Source organism: Apodemus sylvaticus, chromosome 6 (assembly GCF_947179515.1).
Source record: "Apodemus sylvaticus chromosome 6, mApoSyl1.1, whole genome shotgun sequence".
Taxonomy (NCBI): Eukaryota; Metazoa; Chordata; class Mammalia; order Rodentia; family Muridae; genus Apodemus; species Apodemus sylvaticus.
In genome coordinates, this window is record NC_067477.1 from 2,005,113 (window position 1) to 2,026,883 (window position 21,771).

The 21,771-nt window shown below is 42.2% G+C and overlaps 1 protein-coding gene and 1 non-coding gene across 2 annotated transcripts in view; one reads left to right on the top strand and one right to left on the bottom strand.

Moving 5' to 3' along the window:
- The first annotated feature begins 5,381 nt into the window (after window positions 1-5,381).
- Dnah11 (dynein axonemal heavy chain 11) overlaps window positions 5,382-21,771 on the top strand; it is a 297,877-nt gene continuing 281,487 nt past the window's right edge. Inside the window, exons 1-6 of the mRNA XM_052184825.1 lie at window positions 5,382-5,678; window positions 7,810-7,950; window positions 12,051-12,247; window positions 13,616-13,805; window positions 15,039-15,138; window positions 17,389-17,600. Of these exons, the coding sequence (XP_052040785.1) occupies window positions 5,382-5,678; window positions 7,810-7,950; window positions 12,051-12,247; window positions 13,616-13,805; window positions 15,039-15,138; window positions 17,389-17,600 (1,137 nt within the window). The remainder of the gene's footprint in view (window positions 5,679-7,809; window positions 7,951-12,050; window positions 12,248-13,615; window positions 13,806-15,038; window positions 15,139-17,388; window positions 17,601-21,771) is intronic.
- Window positions 10,673-10,779, bottom strand: LOC127688284 (U6 spliceosomal RNA). The gene has a single exon (XR_007978668.1). It is a non-coding gene; the product is annotated as a U6 spliceosomal RNA (small nuclear RNA).

Genomic DNA, 21,771 nt, shown 5'->3' on the forward strand with positions numbered 1-21,771 from the left:
TATCTGTATTGATGAGAAAGGCAAGTCTGTCATTAAGGTCAGAGAAAAAGAATAGACTATGTTAGAATGATTCTTAAGCAAGAGAGGAAGAGACAGGAACCAACTACAAACTCAACAAAATGGCAAGAATCAGTTCAGTAATTGCTCTGAATACCAAGGGTCTTAATCCCTCAAAACAAAGCACACAGACTAACTAGTATGTTGGGTGAGACAGCAGGAGCCGTTCATTTGCAGCCTTCAAGGAATGCACCTTACTGCAAAAGACAGGCACTACCTCGTGGGGAAGAACGGAAAAAGGGTTGTTTTAGCAAATGAACTTAGGAAACAAACAGTTGTTACTCTTCTAATTTCTGACAAAACAAATTCAAACATAGTAAGAAAAGATACTCTTCACATTGACTATGGGAACTGCACCAAGCAGACATTACAGTTCTAAACATAAAGGTCTGAACACTGGTGCGCCCAATGTTAAAAAACAACATTACTAAATGCAAAGTCACGCATTAAACCAAACATAACAGTAGCATATGAATTTAATACACCATTCACCAGCTGATAGGACATCCCAACAATAAAACAACAACAACAACATCATCAAAATCATGAAAGGGAGAAATACCTGCATTAAATGACGTCATAGACCAAATGAATTTAATAGAGATCTACAAAACATCCAATTTAGACACCACAGAAACATATCCATCTCAGCATCACATGGAACTTTCTCTAAAGTAAATAATATGTTAGGACATCAAGAAAGTCTAAGAAATAGGAAAAATTGAGGTAATACTTTGTATTCTATCCACTCACAGCATAAGTCTACAAGTCAACAACAGAAAGTTTAGGTCATACACACATTCATGGAGACTACTCAACATGTATTGACTAACGATTAGATCCTAACCTTGAAATTTTAAATCTGTATGCTTAATTTGGACTGTCAATGGGGCCAGTGATGGTGGTAGTGAGTGGGGATAAGAGACCTTAAGGGAAGGAGAAAGTAGAACACAAGTAATATAAAAGTAGAGGTGGATAAGATACTGGTGGGTAGACATGGGTTGCGCCAACAAGACTCTGTTGAAGAAGGCATCAAGTACTTTGGATGTAGGACATAAATAAATCAAGGTGTAATTGAGCCAAACAGTTTCTCCCCGGTTCTGGAAGGCATTTATGAAGGCCACTGGGGGAGAAAAGTGATTTATGGTCTTATCTATCTATGAACTCTAACTCTATTACTAACCCTCCAGGCCAGATGTGCCTACTGGTACAACAGCAGCATGACTGTTATGAGGATAACCCACTGCTTTATGATTGGCTCCAAGGCCTGTTCTACCAGAGGGATTCCATGCCTAATACTGTAAAGAAGACATCTATGCCAACTCTCCACCTCCAACCCTAGGCACAGGAAACACTAAGATGCGGCTGAAAGAATGTTAAAAGAGGTAGGAAGGTTGTTCTGGAAAGACTCAGTGAAGCAGTATTCAGCAAAACCAGAACGGGGAAGTGAGAAGGGGTGGGTGGGAGGACAGGGGGAGAGAAGGGGGCTTATGGGACTTTCCGGGAGTGGAGGGCTAGAAAAGGGGAAATCATTTGAAATGTAAATAAAAAATATATCGAATTAAAAAAAGTTAAAAAAAAAAAAAGAGGTAGGAAGGGAAGCAATGCTATAAAACACTGTCTTCTGAACACGGAATGGCTGTTATTTACACTTTCACAGCAGTAGTAGTTATTGCACAAGCCTAGGTTCACCAATAGCCATTATTGATAAGGGAGGGACTTACAGAGCTCCATCCCTCCCTGAGGATTGATCAGCAGCTAATAGTTGCTGGAGATAGCTGGAGAGTCATGTTTTTTTTAGTGGACTATCTCTGCTAAATTGTTCTTGCTGGATTAAATAGCCTTTCACTCATGCCCAATTAAACAACCCTATCTAAGGGCAGTAGGGCACAGTGTGTGTTGGGGGGGGGGATGGAGGAGGGGGGTAGGAGTGGGGGAGATGTGAATGTTGGAGGGTACTTATTGGGATCACAAGAGCTTTGATAGGAGTGGGAAAGGGAATAAGAGATTTGTTCACTGTACAAGCAGGCTAGTTGAGAATGTTCTTCTTGTAACATCACCAGAAGCGCAAGAGACAAGCTTCACCACACAAAGCTGTCTGGAGCCTGTGTTACATCTGCTCACATCCAGTTACTGATGCAACTCCAGGAATATTAAAGTGAACCCTTCCCAAAGGAAGGCCAGTGAGGAAGTGTTTGCTGAAAAGTTGATTTCCTATTTCAGATGAAGAAACTGAGGCACCCAGAGGGTAAATAATTTGCACGGAGCACACACTTAGCACCTTGTGGGTGACCTTGGGGGGGGGCTTCACAGGGTTTCCCCAGGAAGGCAGCGATGGGAGAGTTGTATTGACATAAGTTGTGATTGCTAGGGCAAAAGTAGCTTGCATTTGGTAATATTTACCTTTTGTAAACTCTTTGCTATCCGAAGGTTTCAGGTAATTAATTCCTGTTATGTAGCATCAGGGAATTAAGTAAAGGACAAATTGTTAGAGTTCCTTTCTCTCTTGCCCAGGAGCCTCTTGCTGGCTAGGTAAGAAACTTGGAGCTTATTAATTCTTTGTGAACCAGAGAAAAGAAAAGGAAAGAAGGGGAGAATCTAGGCACACACAGACACTTACACAGACACATATTCTAGATGTAGCAGAAATGGTTATACTTCCTTTCTTTATTGCTATCAGCAATTATTATAGCTTTTTAGGCAAAAAGGTCTCTATGTAAGAATTGACTTCAGAGATAAAATGTTACACAAAAGGGGAGTTACAGAGAAGTATCCATAACAAGTTCAAAACAGTGTTTCATTCTATAGATGCATAAATTCAAAGCAACAGTTTTTATAAGGCCTTGCCTTATCATTAGATACACCTGTGTTTCATCCTTGGACCTGAGTGGTTTTCCTTGAACACAAATTTGTCCCAAGCCTATATTTCTTTTTAGTGTAATTATGAAAACTCATTGTATTGCTTATTTACTATTCATTGTATTGCCTTTATTTACTATTCTATGAGGAGGGCGTGAATTCTATTTTTTTCTTTTTGTTTTTCGAGACAGGGTTTCTTTGTGTAGTAGCCCTAATGGTCCTGGAACTCACTCTGTAGTCCAGGCTGGTTTCAAACTCAGAAATCTGCCTGCCTCTGCCTCCCGAGTACTGGGATTAAAGGTGTGTGCCACCACTACCCAGCAGAATTCTATTCTTGATTCTAACTTTATGGCATCTTTTGGGCAGAAGAACTAAAACCATGCTAAAAAAAAAAAAAAACTTTCTTCCTAAAATTATTTGCATAAAATCAGGAATTATATGAAATCATTAATTCATCTAAGCAGCATTAACTTATGAAAGTTTATCTTTATGCTGATCTTCAGGAAATCAGCTCAATAAGGTAGGCTAATGTCCAGAAGTCATTATGCTATGCAATAGGGTTAGGGAAAGGCATATCAGTTGCAAGAAGCAACCCTGAGGGGAAATTTCTGAAGGCCCTGCTAGTCTGAGTTTACCCATCACAGCCATGCAAAAATAGTAGGCGATCTCTAGAAAAGTCACCTGCATGCTTTTAGCCTATGCTAGATGGCTCTGACAGCACCTGTAGAAATGGAAGGCAAACCCAGGTGGAACAGCCTCAGTGCAGCGAGTGTAGAGCTAGCTTAAAGAAATGATGTGAGGAGAGAAGCTTAGTGTGCCCTCAGCACCAGGGCAGTGATTCACACTCAGTAGGTGTTTAATAAAGACAATTTTTACAATTTAATTTGTTTTTTGTTTTCTTTCTTTCTTTCTTTCTTTCTTTCTTTCTTTCTTTTTTTTTTTTTTTTTTTTTACTAAACGTATTGAATAAACAGTCCTGTATGTATGATGTGTGTGGCAGGCACCTGTCACAGTTCAGAGGACAACTTTGGGGAGTTGATCTCACCTTCTACCTTGTCAAGGCAGGCCCTCTCTTGCTTCAGTGGCTGTGTACTCCAGGATAGCTAGTCTGTGAGCTTCTAGGTGATTCTCCTGTCTTGGCCTCTCATCTCATCTTAGAAGTGCTGGGTCACAGGTACACCCCACCACATTGAGCTTTTATGTAAATTCTAGGGATACCATTTTGGTAGCCAGGCTTGCAGGGCTAATGCTTTGGTGCAATAAGTCATCTCCTCAGTTTATTTATTTGTAGATGGTCTCTCTAGTACCAGAATCAGGAGTATACAAACCTAGAATATAAGGTCAAGAGAATAGAAATTCAGGGTTAGTCTCCTGTACCTAGCTTCTGGACACTCCCAAAAGACACCATGGACCACAAGGCAGACTTGATGATAGCTGCAACATCTTTATGAAGGCTTTACAGAAACACTTAAACTCAAGAATCTGATAATATAACCAGAAAAGCTTATAGATGGCTTTGAGAGGCAATAGTCCCAAAGGAAAACAGTAAGAATGTTCAAGCCTTACAATAAATGTGGATGGATTATCAACGGCAATACTCCTTTGGCAATTCCTGTTGGGAAGGAAAGGGAATAGGTGAAACCTGTTTAGTTCAAAGACCCTCTTCTACTTCAAAATTCTATTTTTAATATGATAATATCAGTGAATGATGGTTAAAATACTATTTCTGAGCACCGGAGCTGGAAGTTAGGACCTCGGTCCTGCTCCGCCACTGTTCCACCTCTGGGATACAGTTCTTACCCTCAGCTCTAGAATTCGCATTTGGTGTGTTTGACCTTTCATAAAGAGCTTGTTTCAGTCTCTTTTGGGGTCTAAAGGTAAGAATCAGGATTTGTGGTGCCTAGATCTTGGACTTTGACAACTAGGAAAGTTTAATATAGAGTTTTTGTTTGTTTGCTTGTTTTCCTTTACTGGGACAATGACCTCAGTGGAATATGAAGCCAGCAACAAGGTCCCAGCATTTCTTGCTACTTAACTACTTTGAAGAATACTGCATCTACAGCTAAATATTGAGCACTTAGCCCTGGCTTACTAGGGATTAGATGAACTAACCAGGGCAGCCAATTTAGCAGGAATATCTGCTCAAGACAGTACTACCGAATCCAGAGCCTCTAACTAGTCCTGGAACACTTCTGGGAGCCCCAAGATGCCCAGGGGATCCAAGCAGAGAAGGGGATCCAGTGGTTCCTTGGCTTGATTTCCCGCCTCTGAGGGGAAGCTGCGGGCGCCCAAGACTCTCGCTCCTCCCTCACTACTGGGCCTGGGCGGTGCGGCCATTTCCCTGGCAACGGGACGCGCTGCAGTCCGAGCCACCTTTCCTTCTTGCTCTGCGGGCAGAGCTGCCGGCGCTGGCTAGGGGATAGCCTCTTTAGCGCACGACTCCAAGAATCCTCGCTAGGTACGAGATGGCAGCACTTCAAGAAGGGACTGTGCTGCGGTTCAGCCCTTCAGAGCAGGAGGACGAAGAGGATGAGGAGGAGGCGGCGGCTGCACGGAGAGCGCAACGCTTTGCCCTAGACCCGCGGGTGCGCTTCCTGGAAGGCTGCCTGTGCCAAGCGCTGAGGTTCCCGGAAGAGACGTGGGGCCAATATTTGGAGAGCGAGGACCACCGGCAGGCCCTAGGAGACTTTCTGGAGAGCTCTGGTCCAGCCAGCCTGGTGTTTAGTGTCGCGGCCGCCGGGCGGCTCTCGGCTTCCCCCGAGGTAAGGTGCAACCTGAGAGGGCTGCCTGCTGCCAGACTTACACAGAACTTGAAGTCTGCCTCATGGACTCAGCAGAAGTCCGGGTCCCTGTGTGCGCCCGCTCTGCAGTTTTCTGTAAGGGATGCTTGCCGAAGGGATGGTTGTACAAAATGCTGTAAGAAAACTGGCGCAGCCTCTGATGCCTGCGCTTATGGTGCCAGGAAAGCTTTTTTTTGGGCCAAATTTACTTCTGTTTCGGTCCCCGGTGGAACTCCAGAGTTATATCCTTTTAAACAAGGATAGCAAAGTGTTTGGCAAAACCCCGATAGCTTGAGTTGTTTCAGTATCTACCAACTACATTTTTTCCAGGAAAGCAATAATCGAGTTCTAACAAAAAGTGGGGCGGGGGACAGGCTGAATTATGGTGGCGCTTACTATATTACCCCTGGCCCTTGGGAGGCAGAGGAGGCAGGAGGATCTCTGTGAGTTCCTGGCCAGCCTGGTCTACACAGTGAGTTCCAGGACATCCAGGGCTACACCATGAGACCCTGTCAAAACCACAAACAAGCAAAAATATAAGCAAAAAAACCTACAATAACAACCATAAGACTGACTGGTGTCATTTAAAATACAGAATAAACATTTTTGTTGCATAAATTAGATTATTAGTAATTTCAAGGAGTATTATCTTAGCGATTAAATTGTAAATTCTTTTTAGAAGATATATTCTTTTTTCTATGTGTATGTATGCTTGCCCACATGTATGTCTGTGCACCTTGTGGGTACTGGGTACCCATGAAGGTCAGAAGCGGGATGTTGGGATTCCTTGGAACTGGAGTTACAGATTATTGTGAATTACCACCATGTATCCCACAAGTAAATTCCAAGTAAAGTAACCTGCATACTTGTTTGTAGCAGAGGTGTGCTCTGGAAAGTTATATATCAATAGAACTCTGAAAACTTGTGTCCAATTGTCTTATTCTTTGATGGTGTTTTTCTTTTCTTTTTCTTTCTTTCTTTCTTTCTTTTTTTTTTCTAGACAGGGTTTCTCTGTGTAGCCCTGGTTGTCCTGGAACTCACTGTGTAGACCAGGCTGGCTTCGAACTCAGAAATCCACCTGCCTTGGCCTCCCAAGCGCTGGGATTAAAGGTGGGTGCCACCACTGCCTGGCTTGATGTGTTTTTCTTTAAAATTGATGGTAGTTCCATGGTCTCTGTCTCTCTCTCTCCCCCTCCTTCTCTCTCTCCCTTCCTCCCTCTCCCCCCTCTCTCTCCCTGCCTCTCTCTCTCACCCTCTCCTTGCCCCCCCCCTCTGTGTGTGTGTGTGTGTGTGTCTGGTAATTTGCATAGGCTTCAGTTGTAATAGGCATTGTCTTTCTTTCCTTTACTTTCTTTTCTTTCCTTCCTTTCTGAATTTGGAGCTCTTGCCCAATGGGTTATCTTTCAGCAGTGTTGGGCCTAGGGTTCATGTTGTAAAGTGATAACATCATCCCAGATGTGGTCTTTTAGGATAGGTGTGAGGCAGCTGTGTGAGTTTTGAATATCTTTGTTTTGGTAGTCTCCTAATTATAACTTAAAAACATAAGTTCGTATGCCAGACAAGTTAAGAAACCTTAAACTTTCAGAGCATAGAAGCTAAATGGTGTAGTATTTACCAAACCAAACCAAACCAGATTTTAAAAAAAAACCCTCAACAGTTATAGGAATGTTAAGCTATCTTGGCTAAATACTTCTGTTCTTTGCCTTGACAGCAGGAATGAAAATTAACCCCTTGTATCTCAGTTTGGCTTATTTTCAAACAAGAGAAAAATTACCAAAAAGCGGCACGGGGGGGGGGGGGGAACCTCACTAGGATTGAAATGTTCTTATGCTTGGTTTTACTTATGAGATTCTTACAGTACATGCTCTTGAGGTGTAATAGGCACCTCTTTGAGGGTGATAGTGTAAAAAAAAAAAAAAAGGAAAAAGAGAATTCTACCTTTTCCAGGACACAGAAGAGCGACAGAGCAACCTTGTTTGTAAACATGGGCAAGATGCCAGGGTTTTTACTTATTCTGTTGGCAATCTGTCTGCAAATGGGATACAGCAAATCCTGCTTGTTAACAAAGAGACTCTGTAGTGAACTTGAACTAATTATCTTGCTCTTGTTCCAGATTCCAAGAGATGTGAAACACAAGCTCGTTTATTTTGCCAAGATGACTGGAAACACGAGAGAAAGTGATTTCTCCCAAACTGTTTTATTTGGAGAAATACCCAGGTCACTGTTCGCACATGTAACTACATTCCTAGCTGAGGTACTGATCTGTCTCTAATATCTGAGTGTTTTCTGACCTCCAGACACCTGGCGTTGGTTGAGCCTGTCTACTTAAATAGAAGCATGAGAAGCCAGCGCTTTCTTTGGCCAGGGGTACAAAATGATTAAGTTCAGCTTGTCTTCTGAACTCACTCACTATTCACTGAGGAGCCTGCTCCCTGTCAGATCATCCTGTTCTCTCTCCAACTCTTCTCTTACTTACTCCTTTCACAGTGCTAGAAGCATTTACCGGCTAACTTGAACTGATGTGGTTCTGTCAGTTAGCTGTAGGTTTTAGGTTTTATAGTCAGGGTAGAAATGAGCTTACATATCATCTATTTTTCAAATTCCTGTTGCAAGGTACTAACTAAATTTCCCTCCTGTGTCAGAGAATGGAAGGCAGAAATGAAGTCACCGGTTGCTCACAAATTCTGTTTCCTGGGCCGAAGCTGGTGGATGTATTAAAGGATTGTCAGCATTGGGAGGAGTGGTATTTTCAGGATGTGGGACCTCATAGGCAGAAATTAGATCACTGGGGACTGTCGCTTGAGGGGCTTAGGTACTATGTTCTCTCTGTTTCTTCATTGCTGTGGGATGAATGTCTTACTCTGCCATCTGTTCTTGCTGTGATGTGAGGCCTGAGCCTGGTGGGGCCAATGTCTTATGGACAGAACTTGGAAATGAAAGCCAAAGGAAACCTTTCCTCCTCTATCTTCGGGATTTTGTAACAATAACAAAAAATGAACTAACCCACTCCTTGAAATGGTCAGTGGCATTTTAACATGCATGGGAGCTACCTCTTCAATGCCTTGTCTATATAGTGGACTCAGTTGGCCTGGGCCTGGGTAAAGCCCAAGACAGTGGTTTCTCATCTAATGTGGTCTGTTCAGACATTTTGGATGAAAATACCAAAATGACCATAGAACGAGAGTGCTACTTTTAAGACTTAACCAGATATTAGACTCACCTGGTCAGGAGCAATGCCAAGCATTGGAATAAACCAGCCCTGAAGGAGGGTCCTCTTACTGGTTGGTTAATTCAGAACTCCTGGGGTGGGAACAAAGCTGGAGTAGTTCAAGGCCCGGGAGTTCCCTGTGTGAGTCAAGCACGTACTGGGAACTGTGGAGTTAGGTATTTGTCTACAAGGTCAATTCCTCCATCTACTTGTTCAGAGAGACCCTGGTAATCAGTGCGATCCTGCTGAGCCTGTGTTTACGGTAGAAAAATGTGCTACTGGAGGTGTGAGCCACAGCAAACCACTAACACTCCTCTTTGATCTCCTGTGTCTCTTGCTGTCTTCCTGGAAGTATGTGCTCTCTTGCTGTGCTCAGGCTACTCAAGTCTCTGCCCCTGGCTCCAATGTTGTACTTAGGACCCCACACCCTACCTCCTTGGTTTTAGCTGGTTGTAGGGAGGGGTTTTCTATGCTTGATACTTGTGACAGGTTTTGTTTTGTTTTGGGGCATGAGATAGGCACGTAAGAGATTTTTACCACACTGAGTCTTCTGTAGACTCTCAGCAGAGTTTGAAACAACTTATGACTTGATTTTCCCTGCCTTTAGGTAGGAGTTGGCAGGTCCTGTAGAACTTGGTAGGTTCTCATCCTATGAGCTGTGGTTTGCAAAAGCCAATAGAAAACTTTGAAATCCTTCCAATATTTCTCTCAGTTGGTCCCATACCAGAATTCCCACAAATTTTACCATATGGTTTGAATGAAAATGTGTATCTCCAAGAAGTCATAAGCCACCAGAGATTTGAGGTTAATTTTTTTTCAAGATTTTTTTATTTTATTTTATTTTTTTACATTGCAAATGATTTCCCCTTTTCTAGGTCCCCACTTCCCGCGAGTACCATAAACCCTCTTCCGTCCCCCTATTCTTCCATCCACGCTTTCCCACTTCCCTGTTCTGGAATTCCCCTATACTCTTGCACTGAGTCTTTCCAGAACCAGGGGGCACTCCTCCATTCTTTTTGGACATCATTTAATTTGTGGATTATGTCCTGGGTATTCAAAGTTTCTAGGCTAATATCCACTTATCAGTGAGTGCATACCATGACTGATCTTTTGAGACTGGGTTACCTCACTTAGTATGATGTTCTCCAGCTCCATCCATTTGTCTAAGAATTCCATGAATTCATTGTTTCTAATGGCTGAATAGTACTCCATTGTGTAAATATACCACATTTTTGTATCCATTCCTCCATTGAAGGACACCTAGGTTCTTTCCAGCTTCTGGCTACTACAAATAGGGCTGCTATGAACATAGTTGAGCATGTGTCCTTATTGCATGCTGAAGAATCCTCTGGATATATGCCCAGGAGTGGTATAACAGGGTCCTCAGGAAGTGACATGCCCAGTTTTCTGAGGAACCGCCAGATTGATTTCCAAAGTGGTTGTACTATCTTGCAATCCCACCAGCAGTGGAGGAGTGTTCCTCTTTCTCCACATCCTCGCCAACACCTGCTGTCTCCTGAGTTTTTGACCTTAGCCATTCTGACTGGTGTGAGGTGAAATCTCAGGGTTGTTTTGATTTGCATTTCCCTAATGATTAATGATGTTGAACATTTCTTAAGGTGTTTCTCAGCTCTCCAAAGTTCTTCATGTGAAAATTCTTTGTTTAGCTCCGTGCCCCACTCTGGGTTCTACTTTCTTGAGTTCTTTGTATATATTAGATATTAGCCCTCTGTCGGATTTAGGGTTGGTGAAGATCCTTTCCCAGTCTAAAAATATGGAACGCTTCACGAATTTGCGTGTCATCCTTGCACAGGGGCCATGCTAATCTTCTCTGTATCGTTCCAATTTTAGTATATGTGCTGCCGAAGCGAGCACTGAGGTTAACTTTTATTAAAATATATTAATTATAGTTAGCTGGGTTATATTGGGGTGTTTTCTAACGAGCATAGAATATGCTCAGATCATGCTCGCTCTTTGTTAGAAATCGAGGATCACATTGCTAACAAGTTTGAATTTGCCTGTAGGGCTCATTTTTTCTGGTTCCAGGTGGGTCCATTCTAGCCAGGTATCCACACAATGAAAGGCACAAATGAGCTCCCTTGTAAGCATCAATCCCGTGTGCTAAGTGAGCTAGCCAAGTGACAATGGCAGTTCCTCCTAATGCCATAGATTAAGGGTAGGATTCCCACATAGTACTGGGAGAAGGCATCAATATACAGATTATGGTACCTGTTATACTTTGACTCTTTAAAGACACAAGCCAAGTGACCTTCCTGGCAAGGGTTTTCTAACACCCTATTGCTTTAAGTGCAGAAATTTACTCCATGTTTACATTCACCAGAACAGGCTTCTAGTTGTGGAAGTTATTATGTGGAAGAGCACAGATTCTAGGCCTTCCCCACCCACCAAGGTCACTGAGTGCAGAGACCTTAAATAAACTTGTTTATACTGAAGCTTGACACCTAGGGGGCCCATGCAGGAAATGGTGATAATAATGGTATTTGGAGGGATTCCTGATTCACTTTCCACTTCTCTGCCACATCCAACTGTACATGAGTTGGGGGAATTAAAATTCAGATCTTCTTATTTGCACAGCAAGAGCTTTATCCCGTGGAACCATATTTAAGTGTTTTCACATAGCTGGTTTTGCTGATGTTCCTCATGCTGTAGAAGATGAGTTCTACAAGGTCCCTGTGGTTGAATCCCTCTCTACTACACAAACTTTGATCCACTGGAAAGCCTCAGAGCCAGAGAACACTTGCTCTCTACTAGTGGCCATGTGATTCAGAAACATTGTTTCTGCAGTACACTTGCCAACACGCTCAACTTTAATTAGGAAACTTGTTGCATGCAGTATTTGGGTTATTGAATTACACTGGGAATTGAAATACATGGCACATGCTTGGTGAATGGGTAAACAAAAGGGGGAAGCAGCAACTCCTTTCTATTTTACAAAAGCCTATTATTGCTCAGAGACTCAGTGTAAATTGACATCTGACTCAGTTCACTCCTTGTTCTTCTGGAGTCATCAAGATTATTTCTGAAACGGGGTGGTTTTATGGACAAGAAAATTTTGTGCAACAACAAATTTAAAGGTACTTACTGTCTGCTAATTAACTGCCTTAAAAATGTTGCTCTTTGTCTAGATATTAGTCCCAATTCTGTCTAATAAGAACAATCATAAGTCCTGGTCATGCTTTATTTCACAAGATGTGGAACATCACACAGAAGTCATGAAAAATAAGATGCATATTTTTAGGGGTAAAATGTCAAGAAGAACTCATCTGCCAATTCCTACTATTGCAGAAAATATTGACTTGGATCAACATTACTTGGTGACTAGGTAAGCAATGGTGTGCTCTAGATAGTATGATAATGGTTGGCTAACATCCCCACAGAGTATCATGCCTCTCAAACTACTAGCAAAATAGTTACTTTAAAACATGTTATTTTTAAATGTATTTTATTTCTTTTAAAAATATATATTTTTCAACAGGGTTTATGCAACCCTCAAATTTACTATGTAGCCAAGGATGACTTTTGACTCAGTATTCTCCTGCATCCACATCTACATTGCTAGGATTGTAGTCGTGGATTACCACAGCTGGGTTCTATGGTGCTGGTTATCAAATCCAGGGCTTTGTGCATTCTGGGCCAACACTCTACCACAAGTATCCTTAGTCCACAAGTATACTTTCTAAAGAAAACTAGCTATTCCTATATAATCTCAGCAATATTCTTTAGGGGAAAAATGGTCTTTAAGATTATGGTAATTCTGTGTTAATTTTATTAATAATTATCTATTTTAAATTATGTATATTTGCTTGTATCTAGGTATAGTGCCTGAAGTTACACAGGGTTATGAACCATGTTACACAGGTGCTGGGAACCATACTCAGATCTTCTGGAAGAGTAGCAAGCATTCTTAACCATTGAACAATCTCTCCAGATTTCATTTATTAGTTTTCTGATATAGGAATTTTATTCTTTTTTTATTATACCCATTTCTATTTTTCCCACTAACTCTCCTTTCTCTTCCCTGCCCCCTCCCAACTTTGGGTCCTAGATTCTTTCTTTCTACCTAATTCAGTTTATGCTACCAATATATACTCATGAGTGAGGGGACATCCACCAGAGCATAGTCAACCTCCAAGTAGCCAAACCCTTAAAAACCTGACTCAGCCTTATAAGTCATCTACTGTCAATAGTACCTCAGGGGAAAGAGCTTGTGAGCTCCTCTTGGCTTTATGTGATAGTGTTGGCTGATTTGAAATGTGTGCAGGGCGGGTGTATGCACAACCACAGCTGCTGTGAACTCACACGCAGACTGCCCCTTCAAGTCCACAAGACACAGCTTTGCTCTGCTCCTCCCCAGCCTCTGGGTCTTACAGTTGTTCTGCCTTCTCTTCTGTAGCTGTCCCTGAACCTTTGGAAAGGGATCATAAAGAAGCCTCATTGGCCACTGAGCACTCAATTAACAACTGTTCTCTGTACTGTATCTTTTTTTTTTTTTTTTAACATGAAGAGATGTAGTAAATGCAGAATACAGTGATGCCAAACTCAAACCAGGAGCATGAAAGCAATGGATTTTGAAGGATTAATATTGAGAAAACTAATTTATAGATGCATAGAAACTATTAGTACCCAAATTCTGTCTATATTTAGATAAAGTCACTGTTGGATGCTTTTATTAATCGTGTACTATCTATAGGCCACAATCAGATGAGAGGAGAATACTCCATGGCATTGAATCTGTAGTCATTAAATGGTCACATGAGATCCAAGAAATCATAGAGAAAGATTCAGCACAGCCTCTGTTGAGTGGTCTCCACCCGACCCCTGAGACAGAGCTGGACTTCTGGACCCTGAGGCATGGTAACCTGAAATGCATATACTGCCAAGTAAGTAGAAGACACTGGGATTGTTTCTAAACCAAACAAGCAGCATTGTTTTGTATGACTAAGGAGTCTATTCTAACTCTGAAATGCTGTCTACAGGAAATGCACATTTAAGGTAAGGACTACAGAGACTGATTGCCTTTATAGGGTATTTTGTTAGCATCTGAGATCATTAGAAATACCATTTAACAGGAGAAAGGGCAGATCTGTGTGGGAAGGCTGGAGAGGGCAAGATTTAATTACTACCTCAGTTTGAATTTCTATTGTAATAAAACCATCACCAAAAACAACTTGGGAGGAGAAGGGGGGTTATTTTGTCTGAAGAATTTGTAGTCCATCATCCAGGGATGTTGTGGCAGGAATTCAAGGCACAAACATAGAGTCAGGAGCTAAGACAGAGGTCATGGAGGGGTGCTGCTTACTGGCTTGCTTTCCCAAGGCTTGCACAATCTCCCTTTTCATAGAGCCTGGTGCCACCAGCCACACCTATAGTGAGCTAGGCCCTGTACATCAATTACTAATTAAGAAAAGGCCTTATAGACTTGCCTGTAGGCAAATCTTCTTGGAGGCATTTTCTCCATTGAGAGTCCCCTGTCCTAAGTGATTTTAGATTGTGTCAAATTGACTTACAGCTTGATAGCACAATCCTATGGTCAGTGTGATTTGGGGAGGAGCAGGATGCTGCTCGGCTACAGAAATACTAACTTTGGTCTCTTTGTTGGGTGCCTCCTGCTCACTGACTTAGAATGATATTCTAAAATCTACGGTGTTCATTCATGTGTCCCTTGATTGGATATTTTCTGAAACAGATCATTAACAATTTATGCGTATAATACGCAAACCCATCTTTTTGGAAAAATGAAATGCTAAATAAAATATAGACTTTAAAAACATGCACTTAGACTTATTTTCATCTTGGAACAAAAATGCTATTGAGTCTCAAACCCTGTTCATAGCACTGGTAAGGTCGTTCAGCAGGGAAAGCTACTTGGTGCCCAGCCTGACTGATGCCCTGAGTTTGACCCCAGTGCCCACATTGTAAAAGGAGAGCAGGGATACAGCAGGTTGACCTCTGACCTCCACCTGCCTACATGTGCGTGTCTATAAATAAATTAATAGATAAATAATGCTGTGTATATTGTGTGAGTGGAATGCAATGTGAATTTTTCATTAGAGAGTAGACTTATTTAGCAACCTAGCTTGTATGTTTATTAAAGTATCCCCCCACCCCTTTAGCTCCAGGCTCCTATTGTTCTCAAGATGGTTAAGATACTGAGAACAAGACAAAGCAGCTATCTTCCTGCTCTGAAGGGCATCTTCACCACGGTAGAGAATGGTAAGACCCCCAGACCCACATCCCTGGGCTTCAGTGTGGCATCTGCTCATGGCCCTTACTCTTACTCCCGCCCATCTGCCTACTCAGCCTTGTGGTTTTCCTGCCACTCAGGGTGTATGCAGGGAGCAGGGGTCTTCTAAAGGCAGCTATGTCTCCATCTCTCTACTTCCCAGTGATCATGATCACAAACCACTTCAGTTTATGTGCTGTCTACACAGCCAATAACCCCAGGGTGAAGTTTAGCTGGAAGGTGTATAAGGGAGGGGAAAGCCTTTTGTTCTTAGCTGGGGCCCAGGAGTGCCTTTTGCAGATGTTTCTAGATAGCAACTGGGCTGTGAGTAGTCTCTTGGGATAGACTCAGAATCCACCCTGGGCTCGATTTCTTATTCCTTGGTTGGCAAGTGTTTATTCACTATGGTGTTTTGGTAAAGATTAGACCTATGCAACAGAGAAACTGTGAGAAGTGCCCACCTAAAATTCTCCCCTTGTGCTTGTCCTCGGTGTTTTTCTTTACTGCCTTTGAAGATGATAGCATGCCTCATTTTTGTCTGTGTTTAAGCAAATACATGCATTTGGTATATATGGTACCAAAGGAAACATATTACAGTTAAAGCTAAGCAAACAACTGGGTTTTTTTTTTCCATTTTGCTTGTTTCCAACATTAGAACACTTTTATTCTCCCATGTGCCATTTAGAAGTAATTAAAATTTACTTAGAGGTGTCTATTTTTACATTTACCTCCAAGAATTGTATCTGGAGAAATGGGGAGGGCTGGTTAAACGTGGCTTGTTGGTAGATGTGAATTCCAGCTCTATCTCAGCTTATGAACCACTTGCCAGTTGCTAGGATTCTGCTTTCCCAACGGCCAAGTGCTCTCTCCACAACTCCATTGTGGACTTGCTGTGAGAGGTAGGGTAGTGTTTCTTCTTATGACTTGGGCTACATGAGTCTTTGTTCGGACAGGTTGTCCAGGTATCAGCCTGTTGGCAGCACCCTTAACTGCTGCCCACTGTACCCAACCCAACTGTGATAAATAAAAGTGCCTCTTAGACATCATGGAATGTCTCCTGGAGGCAAACTCTCCTCTCTGAGAGCCACTGGATGAAGGTTTTGTACACACATTCATGAAGCCTTCAGCATATTGTACTTTTGTCCTCAGTAAATAAAAGCAAATGGTATTTTCCTTCTGTTAATATAAGATAAACACTTCTTGGGAACAGAGCTGTAGGAATGAGTCCTAAGGAGATCCAGAGAAAAACGCTTTTCAGTGGCTCAAACCTGTGGTCACCTAGAGGTAGAAAACCCATGTCAAAGACATACTTCAGACCAAAATCAGTGGAGACACTTAGCACATTGCCAAACTGTAGTGTGATTGTTTAATTTCTAAATTTACATCGATAAATATATAGCAATTTCAACACACTTGTCCATCTGGAAGAGAAAACAGCTCAGAACCCTCATTCTTTTCCAGGCTTTATCACTGAGCTGGTTACTTATCAAGTCCAGCAGTGGGTGTAAAGGACAAAGCTCAGTAGGATTTTGTTTGTCTTTGACATGAGTCCTTGGGGATAACATCAAAAGTAAAGCTTAGCTTTTGTTTTCTACCTTTACATACAACCCACAGCCTGCTTTGTATTGGAGACAGTTTTAGTATCAAAGTGAGAATCTTTCTTCAACTCTTACCTGCTTAACATGGTTTTTATTCAAATAAAAGTTCCTATGAAATTAGTCTTCATATAGTGTGGGTCTAGCGACATTTAGATTGGCCACAGCATTGTATTAACATGCCTCCTGCCTGCTTCCAAACTGCTTTCATCAGCAAGCCTAGTAACTTTAACCAGATCTGAGTGAATAACATAGTAGAAGGTTCCCTATTTGTCGCACCAGTTACTCATAGGAACCTGGGATGAGACAGTGCATTGTGCCTTTGTGCCTAGAGAAGCCTGGCATCTAGCTGTGACCTGATGACTAGGCAGATGCTTTATCCCACAAGGCTTCCAAGGGGTTAAACAGCTCTCTTTAGACTTGGAGGTTTCCTTCCCCCTGGGGTCTTTAGCTACAATTACTTATGGTCTGTGAGTAACTAGTCCAGTGCTCTCCAGGGAGGCTGTTACAAATGGGCAGTCTGTAGCCCTCCAGAGGGCTCATGCACGTGTAGCTTGTAGGATAAATCCCAGAATGGGAAAGTATAGCTGTCTTGAACTTGTGAAAAAGATGCTGTGTGACTCTAATGGCTCTTCCCTTTTGCAGCTCTTCTTGAAGCCCAGGATGTGGAACTTCACCTAAGACCTCTGAGGAGGCACATTCACGGTCTCCAGGAGGCAGAATTCCCACAGACCAGAATACTGATTGCCCCATTGCTTCATACCATCTGTCTTATCTGGAGTCATTCCAAGTTTTATAACACCCCCGCTCGGGTTATAGTTTTACTGCAAGAGTTTTGTAACCTCTTCATTGACCAGGTATGGAGCATTGACAATTAAGTATAATAAGAATCATTGGCATAAAGTAGTAGGATTCATTAACCCAATAATAATGAACAGACCTAACAATGAACAACCTAATAATAGACAAATCAAATGTCAGCAAGAACACCATTTTCCTCTCTGCTTTCAGACAGGGCTTGAGTGAGTAACAGCCAGGTGACTTTACACTGCATTAACTCTCTGCAGCGCTCAAAAAAACCCTCAAAAAACAAAAAGTGAGTCAAAGAACACACCATTTCTAAGTTTTGTTTATTTAAGCAAACAGATTTAGGAGGCCAAGAGGTTAAACAAATTTAATGTAGCTTCCGGCAACAGACTCACAGCCATGCTCTGTATTTTGTAGCTTCCCTTGGTTTCTATAGGAGCATTGGCTGCTGGGAGACCTTTGGAGAGTAAAGTAAGAAAATTATTTAAAATCAATTGTCCTTGAAAAAGTGGAAATGGGATTATATGGAAATAACTCTGATTCACCGTTTGTAAATTTGCTCATGTTTCTGTACTCCTTGCTTAGCTTGGGAACTATCTTTTTAAAACATGATTGAAGTGCCCTCCTCCCCTTGCACCTCCTCCTTTTTGTGTGAACTTTCATCCTTGAATGAACAAGGCTATTGTTGCTTGTATCCTGGACAGCTCTCTGTCCAACTCTACCTGCTCTTGGGGGTTGGGGTGAGTTGGTGCAGAATAGACTGTGGGGGCAGGTGAGAAATGCCGCAGCAAGCTCATCTGAACACTGCTGCAAGCTCCCTTAATACCCTCCACCCATACCCCCATTGGTCCCAAGAAAGCAGTCCCTTTTTGGTTGGTATTGTTTGCACTAGCAATCCTAGCTCTCTCAGACAGTCCTCCATTAGGTCCTCCTGCAGGAGATGCTTTCACAGCTGCATGGTCACCAGCATTTACATAGAAGTGGCCTGCCATTCATGCTACAGGATATGATGAGAGATCAGGTAACACCACCACCCAATAGAAAAGCTGAGAGATGCTTGCACACCATGTGGTCCAGTGTGATCTTTCTTAGTTGTCTGGGGATGCCACACCTAAATGACTCAGAGTAACAGATATCCTAGATGTTACAGTATGTGCTCTGCAGTCAGGGGGAGGTTGGGGTCAAGTTCTGGTGAGGAAGCTCTTTGTTCTGTAGCCAGCCTGTTTCTCGTAACCCACAGTCCTGGTATCTAATAAACAATAAGGCAGAAAAAGCAGCGATGGCTCAGGCTGGCCTTGAACTCACTGTGTAGATGAGTGAGTTCTTAAACTCTGGTGCCCCCTGCTTCACTCTTCTGAGAGCTGATGTTATACCCAGCTGGGGCCCACTCTTTCAACATCATTTAACCTTAGTTGTATACTCAGAGCCCTAAGTCCATGTAGAATCTTCAAGGTTAGTGAGGTGACAGACTCTACAGATAGTGTTAACTTTAGAGTTTCTAGACTAGCAGTTATCAACCTTCCTAACACAGTCACCTTTTAATACAGCTCATGTTGTGGTGGTCCCCAACCATAAGATTATTTCATTGCTACTTCATAACTAATAACTACTATTATGAATTGTATACTGGCTAGTTTTGTGTGTCAACTTGACACAGGCTGGAGTTATCACAGAGAAAGTGGCTTTAGTTGGGGAAGTGCCTCCATGAGATCCAGCTGTGGGGAATTTTCTCAATTAGTGATCAAGTGGGGAGGGCCCCTTGTGGGTGGTACCACCTTTGGGCTGGTACTCTTGGGTTCTATAAGAGAGCATGCTGAGCAAGCCAGGGGAAGCAAGCCAGTAAGAAACATCCCTCCATGGCCTCTGCATTAGCTCCTGCTTCCTGACCTGCTTGAGTTCCAGTCCTAACTTTCTTTAGTGATAAACTGCAACATGGAAGTGTAAGCTCAATAAACCCTTTCCTCCCCAACTTTCTTCTTGGTCATGATGTTTGTGCAGGAATAGAAACCCTGACTAAGACAAATTGTGATGTAAATATCCAACATGCAAGATATATGATATGCAGCCCACAGGTTGAGAACTGCTGTTCTAGTGTGTGTAGTTGATTTGTTAAATTTCCCCTCCTATGTGCTTCTGGTGTAGTAATATATGGGAGGGCTTTAGACACATACCAGCTGGAATCTGACCTACAATGTGGTGCCTTGTGTTTAACAGAAGCGCAACACAAGGCAGATCTTTGTTCTCTCACCCCTATACTGACTGCCAGGCTGGCTGTGGCTGTTGATGGGGGATAGACAGCATCAATCCAGGTCCTTGCTACATTTTACCAACATCTACTCTGGTTTCTGTTCACTGAGGGCCAACTCTGTCTTGCCCTGTGGGTAAGCAGGTACCTGCTGCCAACACCTTGCATCTCCAGTGGACCGAAGTAGCTTGTTGCACATTTAGCTAGTATTTCTTCCTGACCCCTTTTGAAGGACCTTCTCAATCTGAAAATTACCAAAACCATTTTACCACAAAGCCCTGTTGTCTATGGCTCATGAGACAGTCCTAGTTACTTTTAAGCCTTTAATCTGTCCCAGTCTGTGTTAACAGTCAGAGCTGCCAAGCTCCCAAGGAAACACTGTGGCTTCTCCTGTTCCTTAGTTCTGGCTTCTGCCCAAAGGTTCCCTTGACCTGATTTCCACAATTCTCAAAGTAGCAGATCACTAACTTTGTAGTAAGCCTGCCCCCAACATGTTAGGAATCTAAGATCACCAGTGAGCCAACTCTGATACTAGAATCTTCAAAGATATAATTCCCCCTCTTTCCCCATTGTTTATTATTTTATATGTCTAACAAACACTGTATACACTTTATTTTGTCAAGATCTCTTTTAAGTGTATGTGTTTTAATGTGCAAATCTTATGTGCATAGGCACACATGTGTGAGTGTACATGCACACGTGTGATGTCTGGAGTCTTCCTGAATCACTCACCATTATATCCTTTGAGACAGGACCACTCACTGAACCTGGTGACCACTGATTGCTAGGTGAGATAGTCGGGAATTCTGGGGATCCATCTCCCTGCCAACCCTGTGCTATGGTTATACAGTTGCAATCTCTGTGGGTGCCTGGGGGTCAAACTTAGGTGTTCCTGCTTCTGTGACCAGTGTTTTCCTGAGTAACCACCACCCCAGGCCCAGAAACTAGCTTTTTAACTAACAACTAACAAACTAACTTTCTAACTGACTTATTTCCAAACTAACTTTCTAGTTGACATTCTAACTTACTTTCTGTCTTACTTTTTTCTACTTAGTTTTTTTAAAAAAATATTTAGTTTTGCATTGGTGTTTCATATATATATATATATATATATATATATATATATATATATATATGAGAGAGAGAGAGAGAAAGTGTGTGTGTGTGTGTGTGTGTGTCTACATACAAGCTTGTGTAGAACACTCAGGTAGCCCAGGACAGACTTGAGCTTATGATCTTTCTGTTTCTGCTTCTTGAGTGCTGAGATCACAGGTTACACAACATATCATGCCAGTACTTTAAACGCACAAACAAACAAATCTCAAAACACAGGGTCTAAGTGGGTATCCCTGATTAACCTGAAACTCACAGAGATCCATCCACCTCTGTCTCCTGAGTGCTGGGATTAAAGGCATCCACTATTATGCCCAGACATAATACTTTTTTAAAAAAAATTCCATTTCATTTATCTCATTAATTCATGTCCATGTGGAAGTCAGAGAAAATAAGTTGCAGGAGCTGGTTCTTTTCTCCCACCATGTGGGTGTCGGGGATTGAACTCAGATTATCAGGTTTAACAGCAGGTGTCTTTACCTGCTGAGCCTTCCCCTGCATAATATTTTTAATTAAAAAAAATTCAGTACTGATACTTAAGTTGTATAGATTTTAATTGCACCCACCAGCCTACACTGAAAAGTCAAGGATATTGTCCCACTGTCTTTGCCATCCCCACTGGCACAATTGGTTGCTGGAAGCTCAGGTCCCCCATAGGTGGTTTAGGAGTGGTCCATTGCTTGCTGTTCCTGTCTGCTGTACTCATTATCAGTTGGTGCTACTTAAGTAGCAAATATGTTTGTTTTTACTTGTCTTACAATGACCATTAACATCATTCTGTAGGCCAGCCCCATGAAAGACATCACCTGCTTGCTGGTACAATAACAAATGTGTGTGTATGTGTGTGTGTGTGTGTGTATGTG